This window comes from Falco biarmicus, chromosome 8, assembly GCF_023638135.1.
Source record: "Falco biarmicus isolate bFalBia1 chromosome 8, bFalBia1.pri, whole genome shotgun sequence".
Classification (NCBI taxonomy): domain Eukaryota; kingdom Metazoa; phylum Chordata; class Aves; order Falconiformes; family Falconidae; genus Falco; species Falco biarmicus.
In genome coordinates, this window is record NC_079295.1 from 10,343,313 (window position 1) to 10,365,430 (window position 22,118).

Consider the following 22,118-nt stretch of genomic DNA (forward strand, 5'->3'; position numbering starts at 1 on the left):
AGAACAGCACTCAGATGCAGAGCACTGATACAGCACTTGGAGATGAGTTGAAGCCAAAATAGTGAAGACAAACTAAAAACACTGATCCCCAAATAAAGAACACAGAACTAAAAGATGCAGGTGGGTGCATTTGTGCTCATTAAGCAAAAAAGAATGTGGATCAATTATATTTAAAAGAAACAGAACATGTGAGTGCTTAGTTTGTATAAGAAAGGGTGTATAAGGATGCAGTGAAAACACACAGATTTTGCAGTGCTGAATCCATAGTGAAGAAAAGGGTTCTGATGGGACAGACATTAAGCAATTCATGATGAGAGAAAGGAAAGGAATGAGTGATGTACAAGATTGTAGCTTGTGCTTTACGAATAGACTTGAGAAAAGCCTGAATGAGAAGAAAAGCAGGCAGCAAGATAAGGAAGAACTAGTCTCAATTTTCTAAGTAACAAGCAAATGTTTCAAAGGAATTGGGAAGATGTGGTCTAAGAACATGGCTCCATCACCTTGCCACCTTGTTAGGTGGAGCTACAGCACTGTAGCATGTCAAACTGATTAATAACCAGACTCGGAATTGTGTGAGCTCTGTGTAAAAAGGCAAGTGCCAGGACAAATCCAAAGAATTACGCCTATATCTATGTCAATCTATCTACATATCAAACTCTATTTGCATATTGGGCATTAATTTGCAGAATTCACTACATTTATGCATGAGTGCCCAATTAATGCATGCACAAGCACCCAATTAATTCCCGGATGAGCGCCAAATTAACTTATGCATGAATGACCCATCAGTTCATGCATGTGTAACCAATCAGTTTATGCATTAACACCCAATTAATTTACACGACTGCCCCATCAATCCATGAATGGATATACACCCACATCGGGGCAGGGACACCTGTGGCCCATGGGTGACCTGCAGTGAAGCAGTGACAGCCTGGAGCAGTGGAGGAAGAGCAATAAGGAGCTCAACTCCTGCATCACCCATTGCCACACCAAAGAAACTGGGATGATGAAGCACAGCCTACAGTGAAAACAAGGCAAGCAAAGATGAGAAAGTGGGCAGGAAAGATTTTTGGCCTAAGCTACGACTGGGAAAGGGGAAGGAAAAGCATTTACTTAAGCACTTGTTTAATTCTTCATGTTTTCTTCTTTCTCAATACCCCGAATCAGTGATTAGAAGTTTGCATTAATTGGCAATAACTTAAGTAAAAATTTCCCAAGTCAAGACTGTATTGCTTGTGACAGCATATACATAGTCAAAATTGAGGTAGGGACTCAAGCATTGAACCACAAGGGGAAAAGCACCCTAAGGAATCAATTGATGCTATCAAGTAATCTGCTTTGGAGATTAAAGAACACAGAGCAATAAAGTGTAATGAAAAAAGCTTTTTAGTCAGAAATGGGGGTCATAGGGAAAAACACACATTATGTCAGCACATAATTGCACTATATGGACAAAATCAGACGCTGCTAAAAAGATTACTGGAGTAAATTCTGTGCTAGAGGATTTTTCTCCCATCAAGCGTAACTTTAACTGTAAACAAGTCAGAGACAAATACAAAAAGAAAGCTCCAGAAACTGCAAAAAAATTGAGATAAAGAGTAAAGATCTTGTCCTGCTCCAGTTCTCTTGACAGTCGGGACACAGTCCCCTCCTGAGGTCCAAAAGGTGCAGCTGCATCATCCCCTGCTCTCGCCACCTCCAGCCGCCGATTTGCAAATCCAGCGTACAGCTTCCCAGCAAAATGGATCTTCTTCCATCCTAGAAAAATCTCCATGCAGACAAGATGAAGCTTTACCTACTCAGTGCCACTTAAGCAGTGTCAATTAACAAAAGATATGAAGGAAACAAGAGAAAAGAGAGCCACCTGGCACCTCAATACCAGCTTGTCTTTGCAGCCAATATACCAAGTGAAATTGAGAAAGTCAAAGAGAAAATTGAGTGGACACCTAGCTGCAAGATCAAACCTCTAAATAAATGAGACATATAATACCTCAATATTATTTATGTTTTCTTTAAGAAATATAATATATACTCCACTAGGAACATATGAATTTAAAACTACAATTCATATTTCTCAACTTTTCCCCTCAATTTACAAGAAGTATTTCTGCCAGTTCTGTTCTGAGCACAGAAAATGTTACCAGGTAAGGAATCCAAAACCTGTAATTCAGGAACTTTACCTGAAGACTCTATATCAGTAGAAATTCCAACAATCTGAGGTTTAATCTCTGTACTTCCATCCCTCGTGAAGCTTCTGTAGATCGCCTGTGGCTTTAATATTATCAATAATAGCCCAAATAATGTCAAGTGCAAATAATGAACACACTTTAGCAACGGCATCCCAGAAAATTCCATCAATAATTCTGTATTTGGTAAAGGGTGGATAATGTAGAGAAACAAAGTCTTTAGACCACTATTTAACACCAAAACCAACTCCAGACCAAACTGCAAACAATTGTCACCCATTGGACTAACAGCTGCCTCCTGTGTAATGTTATGTGATGTGTAATTAAGCAAATAAATCTTGCTGTTGGATAGTAACACTGAGCAGCTACCTTGGCCCCACCACAGCTGACAGTGCAGACCATTTGTTCAACAGTCACTTTTTAAAACAATGTGTCTCCTGCACCCTCAGAATTCCTATCTTATAAAATACACTGCTTCTATCACAAGGTAATCTTGATCCTGGCATTTCTCAAGTTTCACATTAATTTACAACCTTTAAGTTCTTTCAGTATACTCTCCCGCTGAATAAAATGGGTACGTATTGCCCTTTGAGATGTTCAGAGGCACTGTAAGGCTACTTATTAATGCGCTGGCAGAAAAATCACATATCCTTCACATTTCTTCAATGCTGAGAGCAACACTGTCCAGCTTGGATGTAAAGTAGTTAAATGATAACACCTCATTGTATCTCCAGAACTGAATCTATAGTGGTATATTTTCCAAATATTTTTTGTTTTCCATTGGCCTTATTGAAACTGCTATTGATTTTGGACTGTTGCTGTTGTAGTGGGGTTTGCTTGTTTTGTTTGTTCTAATATGTTATGATAATAACTAAATATGTAAAAAAAAAAATGCATACAAACTAGAATCCTCTCCAGCTTCTGTAACTCACATATGCAATGCTACGTTGTGATTAATCGTATTAAGTACATTTTCTAAACAGTAACCAGAAATACAAAAGGTGATGACAAGAGGGTGTTTAAGATATTCATGAATGCTACACAAGAATACAAGTACATGGAGATGTTGGTTACCTTGCATATGAAAAAATAAAAGTAAATTTAGTTAAAAAATTGGTTACGTTGTGATCCATCCTGCACACTAACCACAGATGGTTCCCTCTCTGAGACTGTTCACAGCATACAGAATTCAAAGGACATATTCCTTTGTATTTCTGATATCAAGTATAATATTGAAGATCATTGCCCTCAGCGGGCTGAGTCCCAGCCAGCTCCATCACCACCTCTTATTGCAACATCACAGGCTAGTTTCAGAAAGAGTGGGGGAAAGAAGAAAATCCACATAAAATGCAATCATGATTAGTCATGTAATTAATTTCTCCTCATTCACAAGTATGCCATATAGAAAAGTCCACCCCTAAGCTGAGCTAAAGAAAAGCTAAGGCAGAGTGTAGCTGAAGCAGGAAGATTTATACACAATTTTTTTCATTAAGTTATTTCAGATCTGAGTGTGGTCAAGCATTTATGCCATGAATACCATTCAGATCACTAAAGTTAGCAAGGACCATCCCCAATAATGCCATCAGAAGTCCAGTAACTTATAAACTCGTTCTTGGTAGTAGCTTTTTCTTAAGCAACTCCCATCCAGTGCATGTCATACTGACAACAGATAGTACCACTTAAAAACAAAAGGTAAGATCTGTTTGTCTACATTACATTTGCAATGCTAATTACTTGAAAAAAATAAAAGGAAAACCAAACAAAAATCTTCCATGAGTTGGGAACTTACTATCTCTGACTTTAGTCTTGTTTGCTGATACTGCTAAACTTTTCATAAACCCCTTCTATCATTATTAGCTATAATTTAAATAATTACTGGGCAGAAGAAAAAAAAATGCTCAACTATGGCTCTGTAATCTAGTAATTAAATCCACCTATAAGATGCTAAACAACCTGCTTCCAGCGTCTACGACTAATAACGCAGTCAAGTATTTTACATAAGGTGGAATAACACCACCAGGAGAGACTGAATGATACATCTGGAAATTAAACCACATTTTGATAAGGTCAGAAAAATCCACCCAAGCTTTTCCACAGACAGAAGTCCCAAATGAGTCCCATGCCCAACAGGCTATGAGTAAAACACAGGATATATTCTCCAATCACCATTGATTTCTGGAGTAATCTGGCTGTTTGACTTATTTCGTCATGGTTATTATTTTTAGTTCACTCAAACGACTGACTGAATAGTTTGGACTGACCAATCCATTACTGTCTAGGAAAATGATGCAGGAACCTGGTGGATCATTTTATCCATTGCTGTTGCAGACAAGCACATCATTCAGCATCACTCGCTGATGTATTATGCGCCATTTTAGGATCACTCAGGCTCTCTGGTTTAGCTTGTTTGGCAATTCTGGTATTAGCTAGAAAATGCTACGTCAGCATGAATCAAACACCCACAAAGCCAGGGTCCCAAAGATATTTACCTCAGACCGGGTCCCACACTGCATGGCTAGCGGTAACCGAATGAGCTACACCCCAGCAAGGCCAGGTTTGGTGAATGATACTGCACCGTTCCCCTCCGATGCAGCGCAGAAAATGCATTCCTTCCCACCACTCATCAAGTAAATGAAATACTGCTCCATAACAAATGGAAATTAATATGCTTGCATTTCTACAAGGTACCTATTCAGAACAGGCTTTGCCTTTTCAGCCTGTGCATGCGGATAGTGCCTGCTATGCCTCGCCCCCTGTCCCTAGGTAGGCGGCACAGGCACTCACTCCTCAAACAACAGGAATTGCAATAGTCTCGTTTAGCTAGATATTTTCCCATCTTTAGCTAGGTGCGACTGCATCCTGTTGCGTTATGCCTCCTTGTGATCATCCATTCCAATTTGGTATCTCTGCTGCGTGCTAACTCCTGCAGAGAAAATTTTGGATTTTATCCAAATTATGGAAAAATTTGCCCATTTAGATTACCTGAAGCTGATAACCTTTCTACTGGAAAGTTCCCATCTGGCTAGAAATATTGCTACTGCATTTCTCAGGGATGAGATTCCTTTGCAAATAACCCAACATTATACTCCAGAAACAAAAATGCAGAACTTCTTCAAATCTTCCTGAACAAAAAATGAGCTCTTATTCCAAATTACACACATAAATAGAACAGTGGTTAAATTTGTCTTCGGGAAGCTGCCAAAAATGGACAGTGTCAATGCATTCTTTTTCCTCTTGGAAATGAAAATACCTTATTTAATGGTACAAAAGAGAGATCTGTGAAATCACTATACAAATGGTATAGAATTCAATGGCAAAGTTTTCTGCCATTTGACTCAATATATTGATATTATCATTCCACAGTATGTGGGTCATTATGACAAAATATCATACTATTATTTTTGTTTAATGATTCCTTAATTATCTAACATATTCTACTGAAGCATTATATTTCATGCACATAACATAAAAAATGTATACATAATTTGCAATATACCTATATATATTACATTATATGTTGTTGTATTATATAGTATCATATTGTACTACCTTTGAGTAAGAATGATTTCCCAAGCTAGGATCTCGGGCTATGCTGCCCCATGAATGCTTGTCTGTGCTTTGGAATTGAAGATTAATATTGGCTTTAAAACAAACGAAAAAATGTTTTACAACAGTGCCTCTTCAAATGAAAATGCATGTTCACTCATAATATTGCTGACGTGGTAATACATGGTCGATGATGAAAAATAACTGGTTAATTCAATGCTTTGTGCATAGTAAGCAGTCCTGTCAACACAATGAAGTTCTGAGGCAATTATAAGAAGACTTAGTAAGACTGGTTATGAAACGCAACTACAGAATTAGAAAATAAAAGAACAAACATTAATGGAGAATAAACATCACTTGAACATACATTAAATTGCTAAGTCTTTTACCCCCAATGATCAGTTCTGTATTTTATGTAGTATTTTTTCCATTAATCGTGAGTTTTGTTATTGGACATTTTTCATTCTATATAAATGGACCATTAGTCTGAACTGCCAATCTAGTCCATGGAAAACAAGTGTATTGATCATTGGCACCACCAGGCATCTCTTATTTAAAATTAACACCTATGCTGTTTCACACATGCCATCTGACTTCAGAAGCAAAGGTTAGAGCTATTTCAGCATAAACGATATTTTAGGTAGAAAAAGTTGTTTTAGAATCCTACCAGAGTGATCAAAGATGACCTGTTTGGCAGGATGTGGGCCTGCATCTATGGATAAAATAGGGGCCGACTTCCGAATGTCCCAGAGCTTCATCATGCCAGAGGAGTCACAGGAAGCAATTGTATCACCCTGTAAACATTGGAAACAAAATAAAGGCATCACTTTTGTACTTCTACCAAGAAGAAAGCATATGACACAGGGCTGGATACCTGTTGATGCCACACATAGTAACTGTACGCATTTACATAAACGTAAGTTATTAGAAGTGAGGTTATTACAGCCTCTTAACAACCATCTTGACTTGAATCGCAACAATACAATACAACATTTTCAGGAGAAACTGTAAGTAAAAAAAAAAAAGAGGGTACTTTGAATTCTGATACCAATGTCTGCTAAGAACATGGCTTGTGATTACAACTTTTCTTCTCACAGAGACACAGGAGTGGCCCTTTAGCTCTGATTTTTGTCTACTCATGTTTTCAATGGAAAGTATGAGATTAGAGCAGAACAGACACTCTTTCATTGCTATATATTCACTAATAGCCATGCTAAGGACAATCTCATTACAGTGAGTCAGAAGCACACAGGAACTATCTATGCAAGGAAAGATAGCAGGACCATGTCTGCCATGCCTCTCTTCAATATTAACTAAAAAAAACCCAACCCAACCCAACCCAAACAACAAAAAAATTAACCTAAAAAGGTGACAGAAGTACTTTGAATATGTAGGATATGAACAAATGCAAACATCAAGGAAGGCAGGGTAAAAGTATGTCCATACATAACTTTGCTTAGCTAGTTTCTGCCACCATTACAGGAAGAACCCCCCAGCTACCCATGTAGAAACATTTACCTTTCATTATAACCTCCTAAATAAAGATTCAAAATCCCCAAACCAGCTCAGCTGGTGTGCATTCAAAGTTATCAAAGTCAATGTCTTTTCCAATTTATGCAAGAGTGTAAAATTAGAATAAGGGATACTGTTTTGAAGGAGAATCACAATGGTATGGAACTACAATGCAGATAAACATGGGCCAGATGCTGCATCCATTACTTTTTTTATATCAAATTAATCTTTACGTCTTTCACACAGACAATACCTACAAGAAAACGTATGGGGTTATTTAGCAAGTAGAATACTTAAGACCTCAAAATATCCATTGACTTCTCAAGTAAAAAGTAATGGCCTGCAAAACACTATCATGGTATATGTATAATGAAATCTTTAGGTTCATTTGGAGGAGATCTAGAATGTCAAAACTCCATTCTGACTTGTTACAGGGACTAATACAGAGTAACCCGAAGAAACAAAGCAATCGTTGCTTGGAGAATTCAGCCAGCAATGTGTAAGCTCTCAGCACTCAGTGTTTTGCAAAAAGGCTCAGTAACTGTAACTACATCTCACCTCAACATAGTGGTGCTGAGCATTATGGAAAAGCTGTTTGTTCAGGTATCTTGCCAGCTGTACCCACCTAATTGTCTTGCATTTCATGCAGCATCTTTCATGAAGTTCAGCCTACACAAATAACAAGGTCAAGCAGGCCTTTCCGGAAACAAACACAACAAAACCACCAAACACAACAGCTACACTCTGAATAGTGTATGGCTTGAACTGGATCTCAATAAAGCAAATTTTTAGGGGGGAAAAAAAAAAGCATCATCAGGCATATGAGACTGGAAGAGCCACCAGATCCAGTCCCTTACTCTTACATGTGATGCTTTCATGTACTTGCCACGATGAATGTACTGAATTCCAGAACATCAGCAGTTCCCGCATTCATCCCGCTGCCGCTGATCTAGAACCTGCCTGCTCTTGTGTTTATAAAACTTTCAGCCCCTAAGTATAAAATGAGAGTTTAAAACTATTTGTTCACAACTGATCTATATCCTTTATGTTAAATATAAGGGTTTGTTTGTGGGGTTTTTTTTCCTCAGAAATACTTCTCTTCTGCCCTGTGTCTGACGCATTTCACTTACAGGATCATTCAAATTCCCCCTTGGACACAATTTTTTATGCTAAATAGCTAAAAGCTCTTCTTTCTCTCCTCCCCACCCTTTTCAGACAGCATGGAGTCAGGATTAACTATGAATGTACCCATCACTGATTTTTATAAAGCAACTTTTGCTTTTTTGCTATTGGGCAACCAATTTTGGAAGCTCACTCTGAGATCACTGTAACCTTTCAGCGGGACCTCTCTTTAAGTCAATAAATTCTCCCTAATTACAGCAAGTAATTAAGTAACTCAGCAGTTTTGAACTAGATCAATGGGCAGCCCATTTGCTTAAGACTGCACATAAACTGCTCAGTGTAGTTGCAGAAGACACTCTGTGACTCCTCCTTATGTCGTCAACAGTTGTGTCCATGGATTTTCAATACGACATTTCTCTCTTAAGTAACAGCATGGTCCAGCTAATAAATCATATTAGCATCAAGAATGCTTCACTGAAATAGATATTAAGCAAACATTGATCAGAGACAATCCCCGCCACAAAGTGACTGCAACTGTAGAACTGACTTTGACATTCCCACTCGCCCCGATTAAGAGGTCGTTACTAGTTGAGTAATTATGAGGAGAACGATCTAATCTAATTTTATTACACGTTCTTCCTTCTATGAATTAATTTTGCTACAGTAGCTGGCACACCACAAGAGAAGATCCACACCCCACCCTCTTTTAATCCTCCATCCAATTTTCTGTCATACCTATTTCTTCCCATTTCTACTACAGATCCCCAAGAAAAACAAGGGTAAACAACCCTCCCCTCCCACAGGAATCTACACAATCTAATCGTTACTATGTATCAGATACATTGAACCACCGAACTTACTATTTAAGCTCTCTTAGAATTACAAGGTGATTCGTGACTACACCAGAAAGGATGAGCCTCCCCCCCACCCCGATCCTTGCAGGTACTATTTGATCAGCAGCAGTGCTCTAGAAACCCGGTCCGGGAGCATCACCCTGCTGTGCTAGCTGCTGTATAAACAAGCCAGAGACGATGGTCCTGCTCCAAAGGGTTTACAACCTTAGCAGCAAGATCAACCACTTCTTGCTGTCAAAATTCTGCAGACTTTTTAACAATTTCCTCTCAGATGCCTGGTATAAACATATTGTGCATAAAATGTAACACCCAGTAGTGTATTTCACCTGATTTCCATGAAAAGGCAATAGACCTCATCTGCAAACAGAAGTAAGAAAACATAGGGTCCTGATGGTAACATGTCAACATAAGCAAACAGTTATTTTATCAGCCTCAGCATACTCTGTCTACATACTTATTAAATGCACTAATTATTATTGATACCTAGGCAGCTGCTACACTAAACCCAGGATTTTGTTAATGAGCCAGCTACTACATTTCATCACATCTTTGCTTGGTGTCATCTCTCTATTACATACCTTTTCTAAATCAAGTGAGCTGGAGATGTGGGATAAAAAATTTTCAGTAGCAAGAAATAAACCAGGAATGTAATCAAGCTTAAGGATAAATTGAAGCTACATGCCATTCAAAGTAAAAGAAAGGGATAAGTCATATGTTAAACAAAGTCATTTGCAACTGGCCAAGGGCCATTCTCAAAAGCTTTAAAGCTTAATCGCTTTGAATTCTCCTGTGAGCTTTTGGATTTTTCCTTCCTTTCACAGTAACTATTTCAGTTGTTCATGGAAAAGCCCTCCTAATTTTCCTAATTCCCCTAATTTTGCTGAGCTCACTGCCTGTGATGAGCTTCCTATCAGCCAGTCCATCCCGTGGAGGTGCTTCCTTGGTGAAGTTCCTTTTCTGAACAAAAGGGTTTTCTGGTGCTTAAGGAAACCCTTACTAGGACATACAAAGTGCTGGTAACTTGAATTAACCCTTAAAACTTAATTTGCTGATGCATTCTCGAAGTCAAACCACCAACACCACATTCAATTCCATCAACCACCCAATATCAAAAGGAGGAGACAGTAAAGATAAAGGAGAAAATGTGCCAAAGCAGGCTCCTATTGTACTGGTTTTCATTCACACTACATTTTATGCTGCAGCAGCCACAGCTCAGTTCTATTACTTCCTCTAAACAAAGACCATGTAGAATGATTCACAAAACCGGAAAGACTTGCTTCCTATTCTATATAATCAAGTTGATGCTTTTTTGTGTGTGCACGCTGAAGTAATTAAAGAATTTATACAAGGATTCAACTAGTCTGGATTCAACGAATGGTTCCATTCCAGGCTCCGCTTAAAGGACTTTGCAAGTCCTTTAATTGCCTTTAAAGTTCCACCCTCCACTCTTTGCCTTCCCTGCTGTCTTAACGAACATCTTTATATTACAGAAGATCTCCCATTAGTATGGGTATGCGCAGCTCCATATGCATCACAATCCCAATCTGAATTGGCACTTTCAAATCATTGTAACACAATTAATAACATCAGGGTTTAACAGATTTATAACATTTCCAGGAAGTTTTAAAAATCAGTTTCCTTCTTTCCTTTTTTTAAAATATTTTTTTCTTGTGAAAATTAATAATGATTAACAGTGGGACTGATCACTTAGGCAAATATTTCTGGAAAATCATTGTTTCACACCAGGCATAGGAATAAAAATCTGAATAATTTTGTCTCTTGCTTATGAACTTACCTCTGGATTTATTGCTGAAAGATCAATAATATATGAGCTGCAACAAGCAGCTTTATCTAATTTAGACTGTGATAAACTACTTCCAGGAGTATCCTCTTCAAAGTTTAATTCTGAAGGCAGGTCAGTAGTTCTTTCATTACTTTTTGCAAATATTTTTAAAAAGACTAAATAGAGAGTTAATGGGCAACTCATTTGCACTGTGACAAGTTCATATCAAATCAGTCAAGTTTACTGATTTGCAAGTCAGTTTTTAAAGAAGCTGTAGCTATATGAAGTGTATTTTAAGGGACACTTACAATGACTAGACTAAGATTTTCATCAACCTCAGTGGAAACAGATTGAAGCTCTAGGCATCTTGAAAGAAGCTTGATAATTATTTTCCATTTCCATTACTATCGGGAATCTGGTTGACCTCTGGCATAAAAAAAGGGCTGATGAGGTTGTTACTGGTCTTGCCAGACTTGTTACTGTTACGAGTCTCTGAACTAAGTAAAAAGAGTTCTGTGTAAATAAAGCATGGTGGAAACTCCTTGCCATTAAGTGCCAGTAGACAAAGTGGCCGCATGAGGAACAGCTTCAGCTACTTCCAACTGAGACAGACTCAAATAATCTGCATCTCTAAGAAGCTCCCTGTGGGACACATCCTAAGCCACTTAACTCTACCACCATTTTATATGTGTTAAAGGGAATATTTTTAAGAAGAGGAATCATTACCTCCCACATTTACAGCATGAAGCACATCAGAAACCTGATGAGAGTTATTACCTCCGGCCTTGTTGTAATGCAAAAACTAACTACACTCAGAAAAAATAACAGGGCACGAACAGACAGCAGACAGAGTCCCATCCCTGTGTCACCCCATCCCGCAGGGTAGAATTGGGTTTTCTGAGCAGCAGCGAGCAAGGGCAGAGGGATCTCATGAGAATCCAAGCAGGGGCGGATGAATCTGCTGCAGTTGTTACAGGGAAAAAGATTTTAATGCCCAATTAAGCCAAATGAATTATGTAAAATATGTTAAAGATGGAGGAAAAATGCAGATGTAGTCCATTATTAGACTGATGACTAATCAATCACAACCCATTTTCGAAATATCAGACTTAAGTCATCCCAGTTTCAAATTAAACTAGCAACTTCATAGAAAGACATGGAATTACTTAGCCCAGCAAAAATACACGGCGACATTGATTACCACTTTGAAAATGTAGTGGTCTATTTTTAATAATTATTTTCATCAAGAGTCAGGGAAAAGGGGTGATTAAGGGTTATTTGCAGGCAGCGCCAGTGTTTTCCCATCTGCATTTTTACTAGCTTTTCCCTTTTACAGTTTCAACTTCTGCATTGTAATCAAAGTGACAAAGGATCATTTACATTTCAAAGCAACTGAACACCCAGAGCTCAAGCAACTGGTGTGTGGTCCTTACTCCCTGTGAGATTTTATACAGCTTTGAATAGACACGAACTTGTGAGAAGTCAGCTCTTCTGCAGGTGAAGTGAATCCAAGATATTGACACAGCAAGAATCATCTCTCAGAGCTTCACTGTTGGTTCTTACAGAAGAACTTTATTAGCAGTTGTCAATGAACCACTCCTAATTTTGCACAGTGTAGAACTGGTACACTTTGCTCTAAGAATTTTTCTGTTGCTGCTGTACCTATTGTGATTACTGGTCTATTGTAATCCTTTGATATTATGGTTCAGCGTGCAGGTTTTGAGGTCGTACTGACCATGCGTGCTCTGGAGCAAAAGCATCCTCCTACCCTAATCCAGCTCTACATGCACTGTGGACATCTGAACAAACAGGCAATACAATATCTATTATTAAAAAACATTATGGATTCAAAACTCCAAAAATCCATTACAGGCTCTTAAGAATATCAGCACCTACCCTGCTAGCTCAAAGGAGATGCCTCAGGATAACTCATGTTTTATGCCTGTGGGAAGCAGGGATCATTCCTGTCCCAGCTCCAAATCTTTTGCCTGCTCTTTTTCCTTCAGGCACCCCAACAGCTGAGGTTCATAATGAATATAGTAACTCAAAACATACTTTAGAAACCTAATAGGGGAATTCTGTGTCAGCACTTTCTCACACATGATGCTGCAGTCCAGAGCACCGACATACTGAACACTTATTGTAACGAAGGTGAAAGAACGTTAACTCACCAGAAGTGCTGTAAAAAAGTAGGGTTCTTCAAATTAGCCACTCTAAATTATGGTCCAGAATTAAATACTTTGCAATTACTGCTGGGACCAGACCAGCTTTAGCTAAGACATCAGGACTGTCTGCAGGCACTCAGAAGCATGCAGTTAGAGATGGCAAGTTCTAGTGAGATACGGAAAGGAGAGCGATACACGCAAAGAAGCACTGACTGAGGGATGAGTGCTGTTAATGCAAACAACCAAACAGAGCAAAGGGAAAAACCAGACAGTCCTCAGGAGAAGTTTTGAGAAGGGAAATTTATTACAGAAGCGCAGAGGCACATAGATGCCTCTTTAATGTGATTAGTGACCAAAAGTCTATTACTATTAGAAAGTGCAGGAGAAACAAGTATATCGGGAGGTGGAAAAAACCTGTGGATGAGACATCTGCGCTGATAAATGAACAGGTATGTGGGCCATCGCATGTCAAGAAACTTAAAGATATCAAGATAGGATTTTTTTACTACTTCTTTTTCTCAGTGATGATTTTGATCAAGATGAAGAGTATCCTAAAACGATATTATTTCTAGGTTATTCATTTTATCCTTCCAGAGCATATGGAGGCTCATAAAGAACACCTCTTTGTGTCCTCCAAAGGAGGAGCTGCATTAAAAGTAACCAGTGCAGATGGCAGAACTTTGTTGCAGCAGAATTTCCAGTTCTACCGACTTTCAGAAATAAGGATGGTTCATGGGTCTCTTGTTTGTTTACATGCACTCTGCAGGCTTTCCTCTTGCTGTGTGAAACAGAGGGAATCTCTCTTCCCTTCGCCACATCAAGTAGCAGGAAGTGCCTTGTGGTGCTTGAGGAGAACAACACATGCTAGGCTTGCAGAAGTGCTTTGCATAAATTTACATATGAAACCCAAGATCACTGCACTCCCTGCAGAGTTACTGCTAGCCATAGTTGACATTACACTTGAAACAGTACTGCAAAGAGAGCAATATCTTTTGCAGAGAGGTTTAAAATAATCAATTTTGTTTTTCCTTTCTAACCATCAAAGAAGTGCCTTTGAATTCTGGGAGCTGTGCAGTGAGAGAGGGCCATGAATGATAATTGCCATTACCAGCTTTTTTCTGTATTTTGAGAGACACCACAACTAAAGTGAAGTCAGGTGCCATCATTACCTGATTAGACACTCCTGAGAGCAATAAGCATAACAAATTCCTAGGGTACGCCATGTTCATGTACTGGGATTTTATTGTCATTTGGTTCCTTAAAGTCTAAATAAATACATTTTTAAAAACTGGATGGCATCCACTGCAATAATGTTAAAATATAAATGTAATACATACTTTCATAAATTCATAAATTAGTAGTGTTAGTAGCAACAGATCTATTGCTGAAAAGCAAAATTGTCCATTTTAAAATGCAGAAGATCCAAGTCCATGAAAGAAAATGTGTCAGTAAATTCCATGTGCTTTTTCTTAAACAGGCACTACCAAAGGAACATGTAAAAAAAAAAAAAGTCCAACTTAATATTTGGCTTTTTATCTTGTCTTTAGGCATTTTTTAAGGAAAACTAAATGCATAAAGAAGAAATATCAACAATATATAAAATCTATTCACAAAAGCTTGCCCAGTTATGAACTATGGTAAGTGTTTCAATGTTTCTCACAGTTTCAAGGTATTTCAGGTGAAAGAATGGTCAGTTCAACAAATCTCATCCCATTATTTTGAGAACCAGCTCAAAAAACCCAGCTAAATATTTGTGGTGGGTTGACTCTGGCTGGAGGCCAGGTGCCCACCAAAGCTGCTCTGTCATTCCCAGTCCTCAGCTGGGCAGGGGAGAGAAAATACAATAAAAGGCTCATGGATTAACATAAGGATAGGGAGAGCACTCAGCAATTACCATCACGGGCAAAACCGACTCGAGTTGGGGAAAAAAAAAAATGTAATATATTGCCAATCAAATCAGAGTAGGGTAATGAGAAAATAAAACCAAGCCTTAAAACTCCTTCTCCCCAACCTCACCTTCTTCCCAGGCTTAACTTCACTCCCAAATTTTCTCCCTCCTCGCAGTCAGCAGCCCAGCAGCGCAGGGGGACAGGTTATGGGGGTTGTGGTCAGTTCACCACGTGCTGTTTCTGCCCCTACTTCCTCCTCAGGGAAAGGGTCCTCACACTCTGCCCTGCCCCAGTGTGGGGTCCTTCCCACAGGAGACTGCTCTCTATGAACTTCTCCAATGTGAGTCTTTCCCACAGGCTGCAATTCTTCACAAACTACTCCAGTGTGGGTCCCTTCCACAGGGCGCAGTTCTTCAGGAGCAGCTTGCTCCAGCCTGGGCTCCTCTCTCTGTAGGGCCACAGGTCCTGCCAGGAGCCTGCTCCAGTGTGGGCTTCCCACGGGGTCACAGCCTCCTTTGGGCACTCACCTGCTCCTGTGGGGGGTCCTCCAGGTGGATATCTGCTTCACTGTGGGCCTGCATGGGCTGCTGGGGGACAACCTGCCTCACCACCAGCTCCACCACAGGCTGCTGGGGAATCTCTGCTCCAGTGCCTGGAGCACCTTCTGCCTCCACCACTGACCTGGGGGTCTTCTGCAGAGCTGTTGCTCTCACATAGTCTCAACTGCTCTCTCCAGATGCAGATTTTTTTCCTGTTCTTGAATACGTTATCCCAGAGGCACTGCCACTGTCATTGATGGGGTCAGCCTTGGCCAGCGGTGGGTCTGTCTTGGAGCTGGCTGGCATTGGTTCCATCAGATATAGGGGAAGCTTCTAGCAGCTTCACACAGAAGCCACCCTTGTAGCCCCTCCACTACCAAAACCTTGACACGCAAACCCAATACAATATCAAAATGGAGTTTTAATCTGCATTCCTATACTTGATGGACTTCAGCTGTGTATTCTTGGTTATTTTCAGATTAAATCCATCTGATATTTGAGTACCTTCTAACAGTGATATTTACGCAACTACAGAAGAATTCCATTTTCATAACAGAGAGGCCTTTCCAAACTTGGCCCTACTTTCACTCTTGCATAAATTCATTTAAAATCCAACTTTGTATTGCATAAAGCCATATGCTACGCAACCACATATATACACTGCTTCCTTTTGGCCGTGACTTGTTAAGTGGTAAATGAGAGTTCTTTTACCAAACACAAATCATCAGTCTAAACTAAACGCAATTCTCTAACCCAAATTTAGTTTAAGCCCTTTTGAAGAGTCAACTTTGCACAAAAATGCTTTTCGTTGAAAGAGCTGTTACCTGTGTGCTTGTAAGCTATGCAAAATCATTCCGATAGCTTCTATCAGGTTATCTGGCTAATATAATGTGAGCTCCCATCCACACCTGACCACAGCAAACTGGGAGTACTGGGTGAGCTGGAGGTAGGCAGATTCAGTGTGAGCAGCCATGTCTGGAGCCCTGGACTCACAACTCAGCACACAGTGTATGCAATGATTCCCATTCAAGTCAGTGATAACAATACCAGGGCAGATAAAAATTTCACAATTTACCAAGAAAATTACTGTCACATGAGAGAGTTACAGGATAGAGGGCAGGGATGGTATGATGCTTTCTCATGTATTTTAAAACATAATTTCCTGTGAAATATCACATAGAGAGGCAAGTTTGGCTGTATTGCAGGTGGGAAATTGAATTTAAAAGAATCTAGATGGATCTTTGCATTGTGATTTTGTTTGTTTTGCAAAATAACAGGTTTAAAAAACAGCTGTTAAAATAAAAAAATAATTATGCTGGGGTCTGGACCCACAGTGTGCATCTGCCACAGGAAAATCTGGCATGCTGGGCTAGGAGATGCAATTTAAAAAAATCCTTATTCCTTAGGATACACAAATTAATTCTTCTCCTCCAAGAAAGAAGGGCAAAGTTTCCACACTGCTAGCTGTTTTGCATGCTAAACAGCGCTTGCTTCATGTATTGTATACAAAGAGGGTCACATTCACTGCAGAACACAGAATTAAGCAAACAAAATCACATTAAAGGAGATAATCTCTTTTTCTTTCAGTTATGAGCAAATGGACATTACAGTATGCTTATATTTGTAAATATAAAGTCTGAAAACAAAAGAAAATACTGTATGGTCATTTAATTATCATTTTCTGCTGAGAATCTCTGAAAACATAAAAGAAAATACTATATGGTCAGTTAATTACCAGTTTCTGCTGAGAATCTTTCCAAGGGTCAATCTGACCAAAAAAATAACAGATCTTTAAAAATTACTGAAAAGTGAATTCTGTCAAAGCCAAAATGCTGCCACATTTTCTCTGCTTGTGCTTTACAGAGTTTTCTAAAATCCAAATGTCAATGCATTACCCCAAACTTTTATCATGAAGAGCTGAGACAAAGCTTCATCATATGCTAATATGTAAACAAGAGCAAAATATGATTAAATGCTTCCATTAGAAAAGTTGAAATATTTCATTTACTGCTGGTTCAAAACAAATGAATGAGACAGTATGATGGCAGACACCTGCCGTACTTCTTACCCCATATTCCTCACCTACACCATCTCTGTGTGGTCCACTTCTAGAGCACAGAAGTCTCAGTGATCATGACTAGAGACTTCTAGCCATCATGGTATAACCTGCCCGCTCCCAGGGAAGAGTTGCTGTCCCTCAGTTATTTCACCTTTACAGAGCCCAGGTGCCAGCAGACACCGCATTAACCTGAGCTGTGTTTGCAAGTCACTGCGAACCATGACCACGTAGAGCTACTGGGATCCAGCAAAGATTACATACCGCAAAGGGGGGACTGAAAGGACTGACCAGGTAGGCATGCAATGCCTCTTAAAGAACCTGAGGCCTTAACGTAATTCCTGCAGACAGGCAGATATCATCCATCTTGTAATTCCTGGTGACAGAAAAGGCCAAAAGTGATGTCTCTACAAATATAACTATTCAGGAAAACTACATTCCCTTTTTTCCGTGACAAAGCAAGAAAAGATAACACGAAGCAGGGTTTTTTTCAGCAATGATCAATGTTACAGTTAATATTCTTTGCTTTCCATTTCTTGATGGTTTCAAAATACTTTCCTAGAACCTACCATCAGGAAGAAGGACTAAATAAGGTCTTCTCAAATCTAAGCTTCTTCATCTTTGTTTGGGTGAATGTTACAAGATATTCTGTGATGTACTGAGAGTACCTGCTTGGTGACAACAAAGAGCACCAGGAGGGATTCCTGTATTTAAAAAAAAATAATAAAAAAAATATATATTTTAAAAATTGACACTGTGTCAAGCAAAAGAAAGATATAAAATCTGAGGCTGGAGGAGAGAGGTCCTGTGGCAGAATGAGCTAACCTCACCTCTCATCATACAAAGTGTCGAACACTTGAGTTGATTTTTCTTGATCTGTGATTATTTTCAGAGGTAATATTGACAGGACTGGGTTTAAGATCTCAAACAAATAAATTACACTGGGGAGAAGAGAAATGCTAGTTAACTCCAAGTTTCTGAAGGCAACTTGAGCCTTGATTAAACAAACTTCAGGACTAACAGAACATTTTTTTTTCTTTTTTCTCAGAAGAAATTGGGAAATTGATCCAAAAATAATCCAGGAAACTAAATTCCTTTGAAATTGAGAAAGTGAAGGAACTGGATTTTGCCTGGTATAGAAGTGTAGAGGTAAACTCTAGCAGCACTTGGTGCATTTGAGCACTGACACTGAAGGTTTCTCAGTCACCACATTCTGCTATGTGTGAAAGAAAAAAGGATTTTTCTCTGTCATCGACTTATCAAGGTGTATGACACCCATTACTAAGTTTTTCTTTGCAAATTATCTCTGACAAGAAACTCGAAATGGTGATGGGAACTGAATGACACAAACAAGGTATGACATTTAAAAATCAGGCTTGGATTTTCTTCAGTCCCATTGAAGCGCCTTTGCTAAGAGACCGTCTTTTTTCTCAAGACACAGGAATACAACACCTTGTGAAAGCCATCCCCATACAAACCAATGCATCATGAATTTCCTTGGGCTTCTGAACATGGTCAGTTAAGTTCATACATAATGGATCTTCCTCACAGAAAGAGCTGGAGGAATGTTTTTACTTCTAGGATATCTGCTAGACACATTCTTGTCTATCCACCCTTCTGTATTAAAACGCTGATATCAGAATTGGATAGCAAGAATATTTAAACCGATCAAAATAAAGATGATCTACTTGATTTTTCTAGAGTGGTTTCAGAACATCTTATCTGGTCCACACATAATGCCTAAAACAGGCACATAGGTGCTAACTGTAGAAGTCTGTGAATAACAATAACATCAGAGATGATGGGAAGTGCTTAAACAGTAGGCCTGGTCAAGGGAAGAGAGCATTCTAGGAGAATTACCTCCAAAAATTGGGAATAACATGAATATTTCAGAGAATGGATATGGAAGTAGATTCCAGCACAGTTTTCTGAGAGTTTCACTATTATCAGAAAGAGCTTTTTGCCAGCAAGTGAAATGAGGGCATTTTGATGCAGATTGTGAGTTTTGCCATGACACAGAGACAGAATAGATTTATTTTTTTACTTTTAACAACATTAGATGGGCTGAAAATGGTTAAGTAATGATACTAAAATCTGTATTTAAAATGTAATTCAGTTCTGTAATTATATTTCTTATGCATGGAGGCAGGAATAAACTAAAGGAAGAACCTATTAGCCCTTTTGCATGTATAATTGAACATGTTTGATATTACCAGGTAACCTTTGTAAGTAACTGGCTTTGAGTTTATGCAAAGAAGTGAACACTTTGAATACATAAATAACAATAAGAGCAGATAGGTTTTTGATTTTGTATTCTGTTCTTTTCTTGTTTGTGTCTGTTAGATGCAGTCAGACATCCCTGGCTTTATTTGGCCATCCATAGAAACATCTGAAAGATCTGACTTTTGCATCATTTGGGTGCAGTAATGAATAAGAACTGACATCAAATATCAATATTATTGGCCCAGCTAAATGGTAGCTGACATCCAACTGGACTGCTGAAGAGGTAAACAAAATTGAAATTTTGTTTTTGTTTAAAAACTGTCTGACATTATTCGTCCTTCAGTAAATCAATGGAAGAATGACCTAAATGCTGTTTGTATTTTGGCATGAAGAGGTAAAATTGGGCAGTTGCTATCAAGCACATTTTTTATAGCCTTTTAGGTTTTTCTAATACAAACTGTAATTCCAAAAAAACTTTTTTAAGGAAACTTGGTAACCTCTTTAATTATTTCTTAACCTGCAAACATCATATAAACACAGCATGGCAGATACAAACACAGGTGAATGATAACCATACCCTTATTTGAACACACATAGATACACACACATAAGGGAGCAAATTTTATTCTACTTTAAATTCATAATGATTCATCCAAGCACCTATAGTCTTTAAACTTCATTAGTGTAGGTGATATGCCAAACTGGGAAAATGCTGTGCAAAGTATGTGCAAAACTTACTTCAAATGCTGTTTAGGCCATAGTTAGATTTTATATTACCTGCCAACATTCAAGAACCAATCACTAGCTCTGGTATGAACTCTACTGTACGAAATGGCATTGTTTTCCCCTAGTTGTCGATCAAAAAGATGTACTAATGTAAAAATGTTAGGAGTTTAATTTTTTCATCTTTGCATGAATTATGCAGATGCATAGTATCCTCTCCATAATTACCCACAACACAGAAAGAGAGGGCCTGGGCTGACTTGGACATTCCTGCCTTGATGTCCAGAGGTAGGCACTTTGGTAGCAACGGGGCTCCCTCCACCAGCTTTTGCCCAGCATGAGCCTACGTTTGTGTAGTCATATGGAATCCAACAACTAAATGGGGTCATGTCAGATCCCAATAATATTGAAAAACTAGGGAAATTACTTTGCCTCTTAGGTGCAGTCTCACCTGGGTTTCCCTAGAGAGGGTATATTTGCTTTCCCAGGTAAGGTATGTTCACATGTATCTTTTACTGCATTCAGAGCTTTTGAAGAGAATTGGAGCACACACAGTAGCCTCTAAAAAAGCATCCTTACAAGCACATGCATATATTTCAACTCAGAGTCTTAGCCCTCAGTGGAAAAGAAACATCTAAAACATTTTTCTCTACAAAGTTAGATGTGTTATGGGGACATGGGAGTAACGCTAACTTCTAGGAGGAAAGATGCATTTTTCTATGTCCTCAATCCAAAACCAGCTATATGGCTTTTGCTTAATTTTTTTGCAAACTTTCCACAGGCAGAGAACCAACTTGGAAAACCACAGACTTTATACACTGCTGAAACTGTTATCTTTCAAGTCTTGACATAACCATGACTACAGAAGTTTCTGTCAGGGTAATATGACTACCTGCCAGATTCTCCAGAGAGCTCATGTCCCAGCAAGGCAGCCTCCAACAAATGGCCATGTTTCAGGCGCCAGACTGGCAGTTATGTTCCATAGAGAAATGGCTAATTATGGAATCTGAGCACTATTAATAGCTCTGGCTGTGAATGTTGCCCACTTAACAAAAAACTATTAACTACAGTTTCAGAAGCATGGTATAGTAAATAACCCAGATTTCATCAGTTTCACAGAGTTTAATGAGGATTTTTTCAATTTGTATAAACACATTATTCTTTTTTTCCCCTTCTGCCTCATACAGTTCTCTTCCCCTAAAATAACCCTTAATTTTTGGACACCCTGCCTGGATAGCTCTCTGATCTAACTGGAAATTTTCTTCTTTGTTCTTGTATTTTCTCGACAGGACATTGTGTAATTAGAATTTCATGTCCTTTCAAAACGCCTTTGGGCACTAAGCAGCCTGAGACACAACAATCACCAGCCCACTGAAGTGACTTAGGAGCCTACTTAAACTGACCCATATCCTAAGTAAAAAAAAAAAGTGACTCTCCTGGGACGTTTCATATTACAGCACTGAATCCATAGAGTCCAACCCTATAGACAAGGCTTCTGACAAGGCATGGAATCTGCA

General features: G+C 38.9%; 1 protein-coding gene across 1 annotated transcript in view; it reads right to left on the reverse strand.

Moving 5' to 3' along the window:
* Positions 1–22,118, reverse strand: part of SPAG16 (sperm associated antigen 16) — a 413,195-nt gene that overhangs the window by 100,375 nt on the left and 290,702 nt on the right. Inside the window, exon 16 of the mRNA XM_056349058.1 lies at positions 6,403–6,529. Coding sequence (XP_056205033.1) covers positions 6,403–6,529 — 127 coding nt within the window. The remainder of the gene's footprint in view (positions 1–6,402; positions 6,530–22,118) is intronic.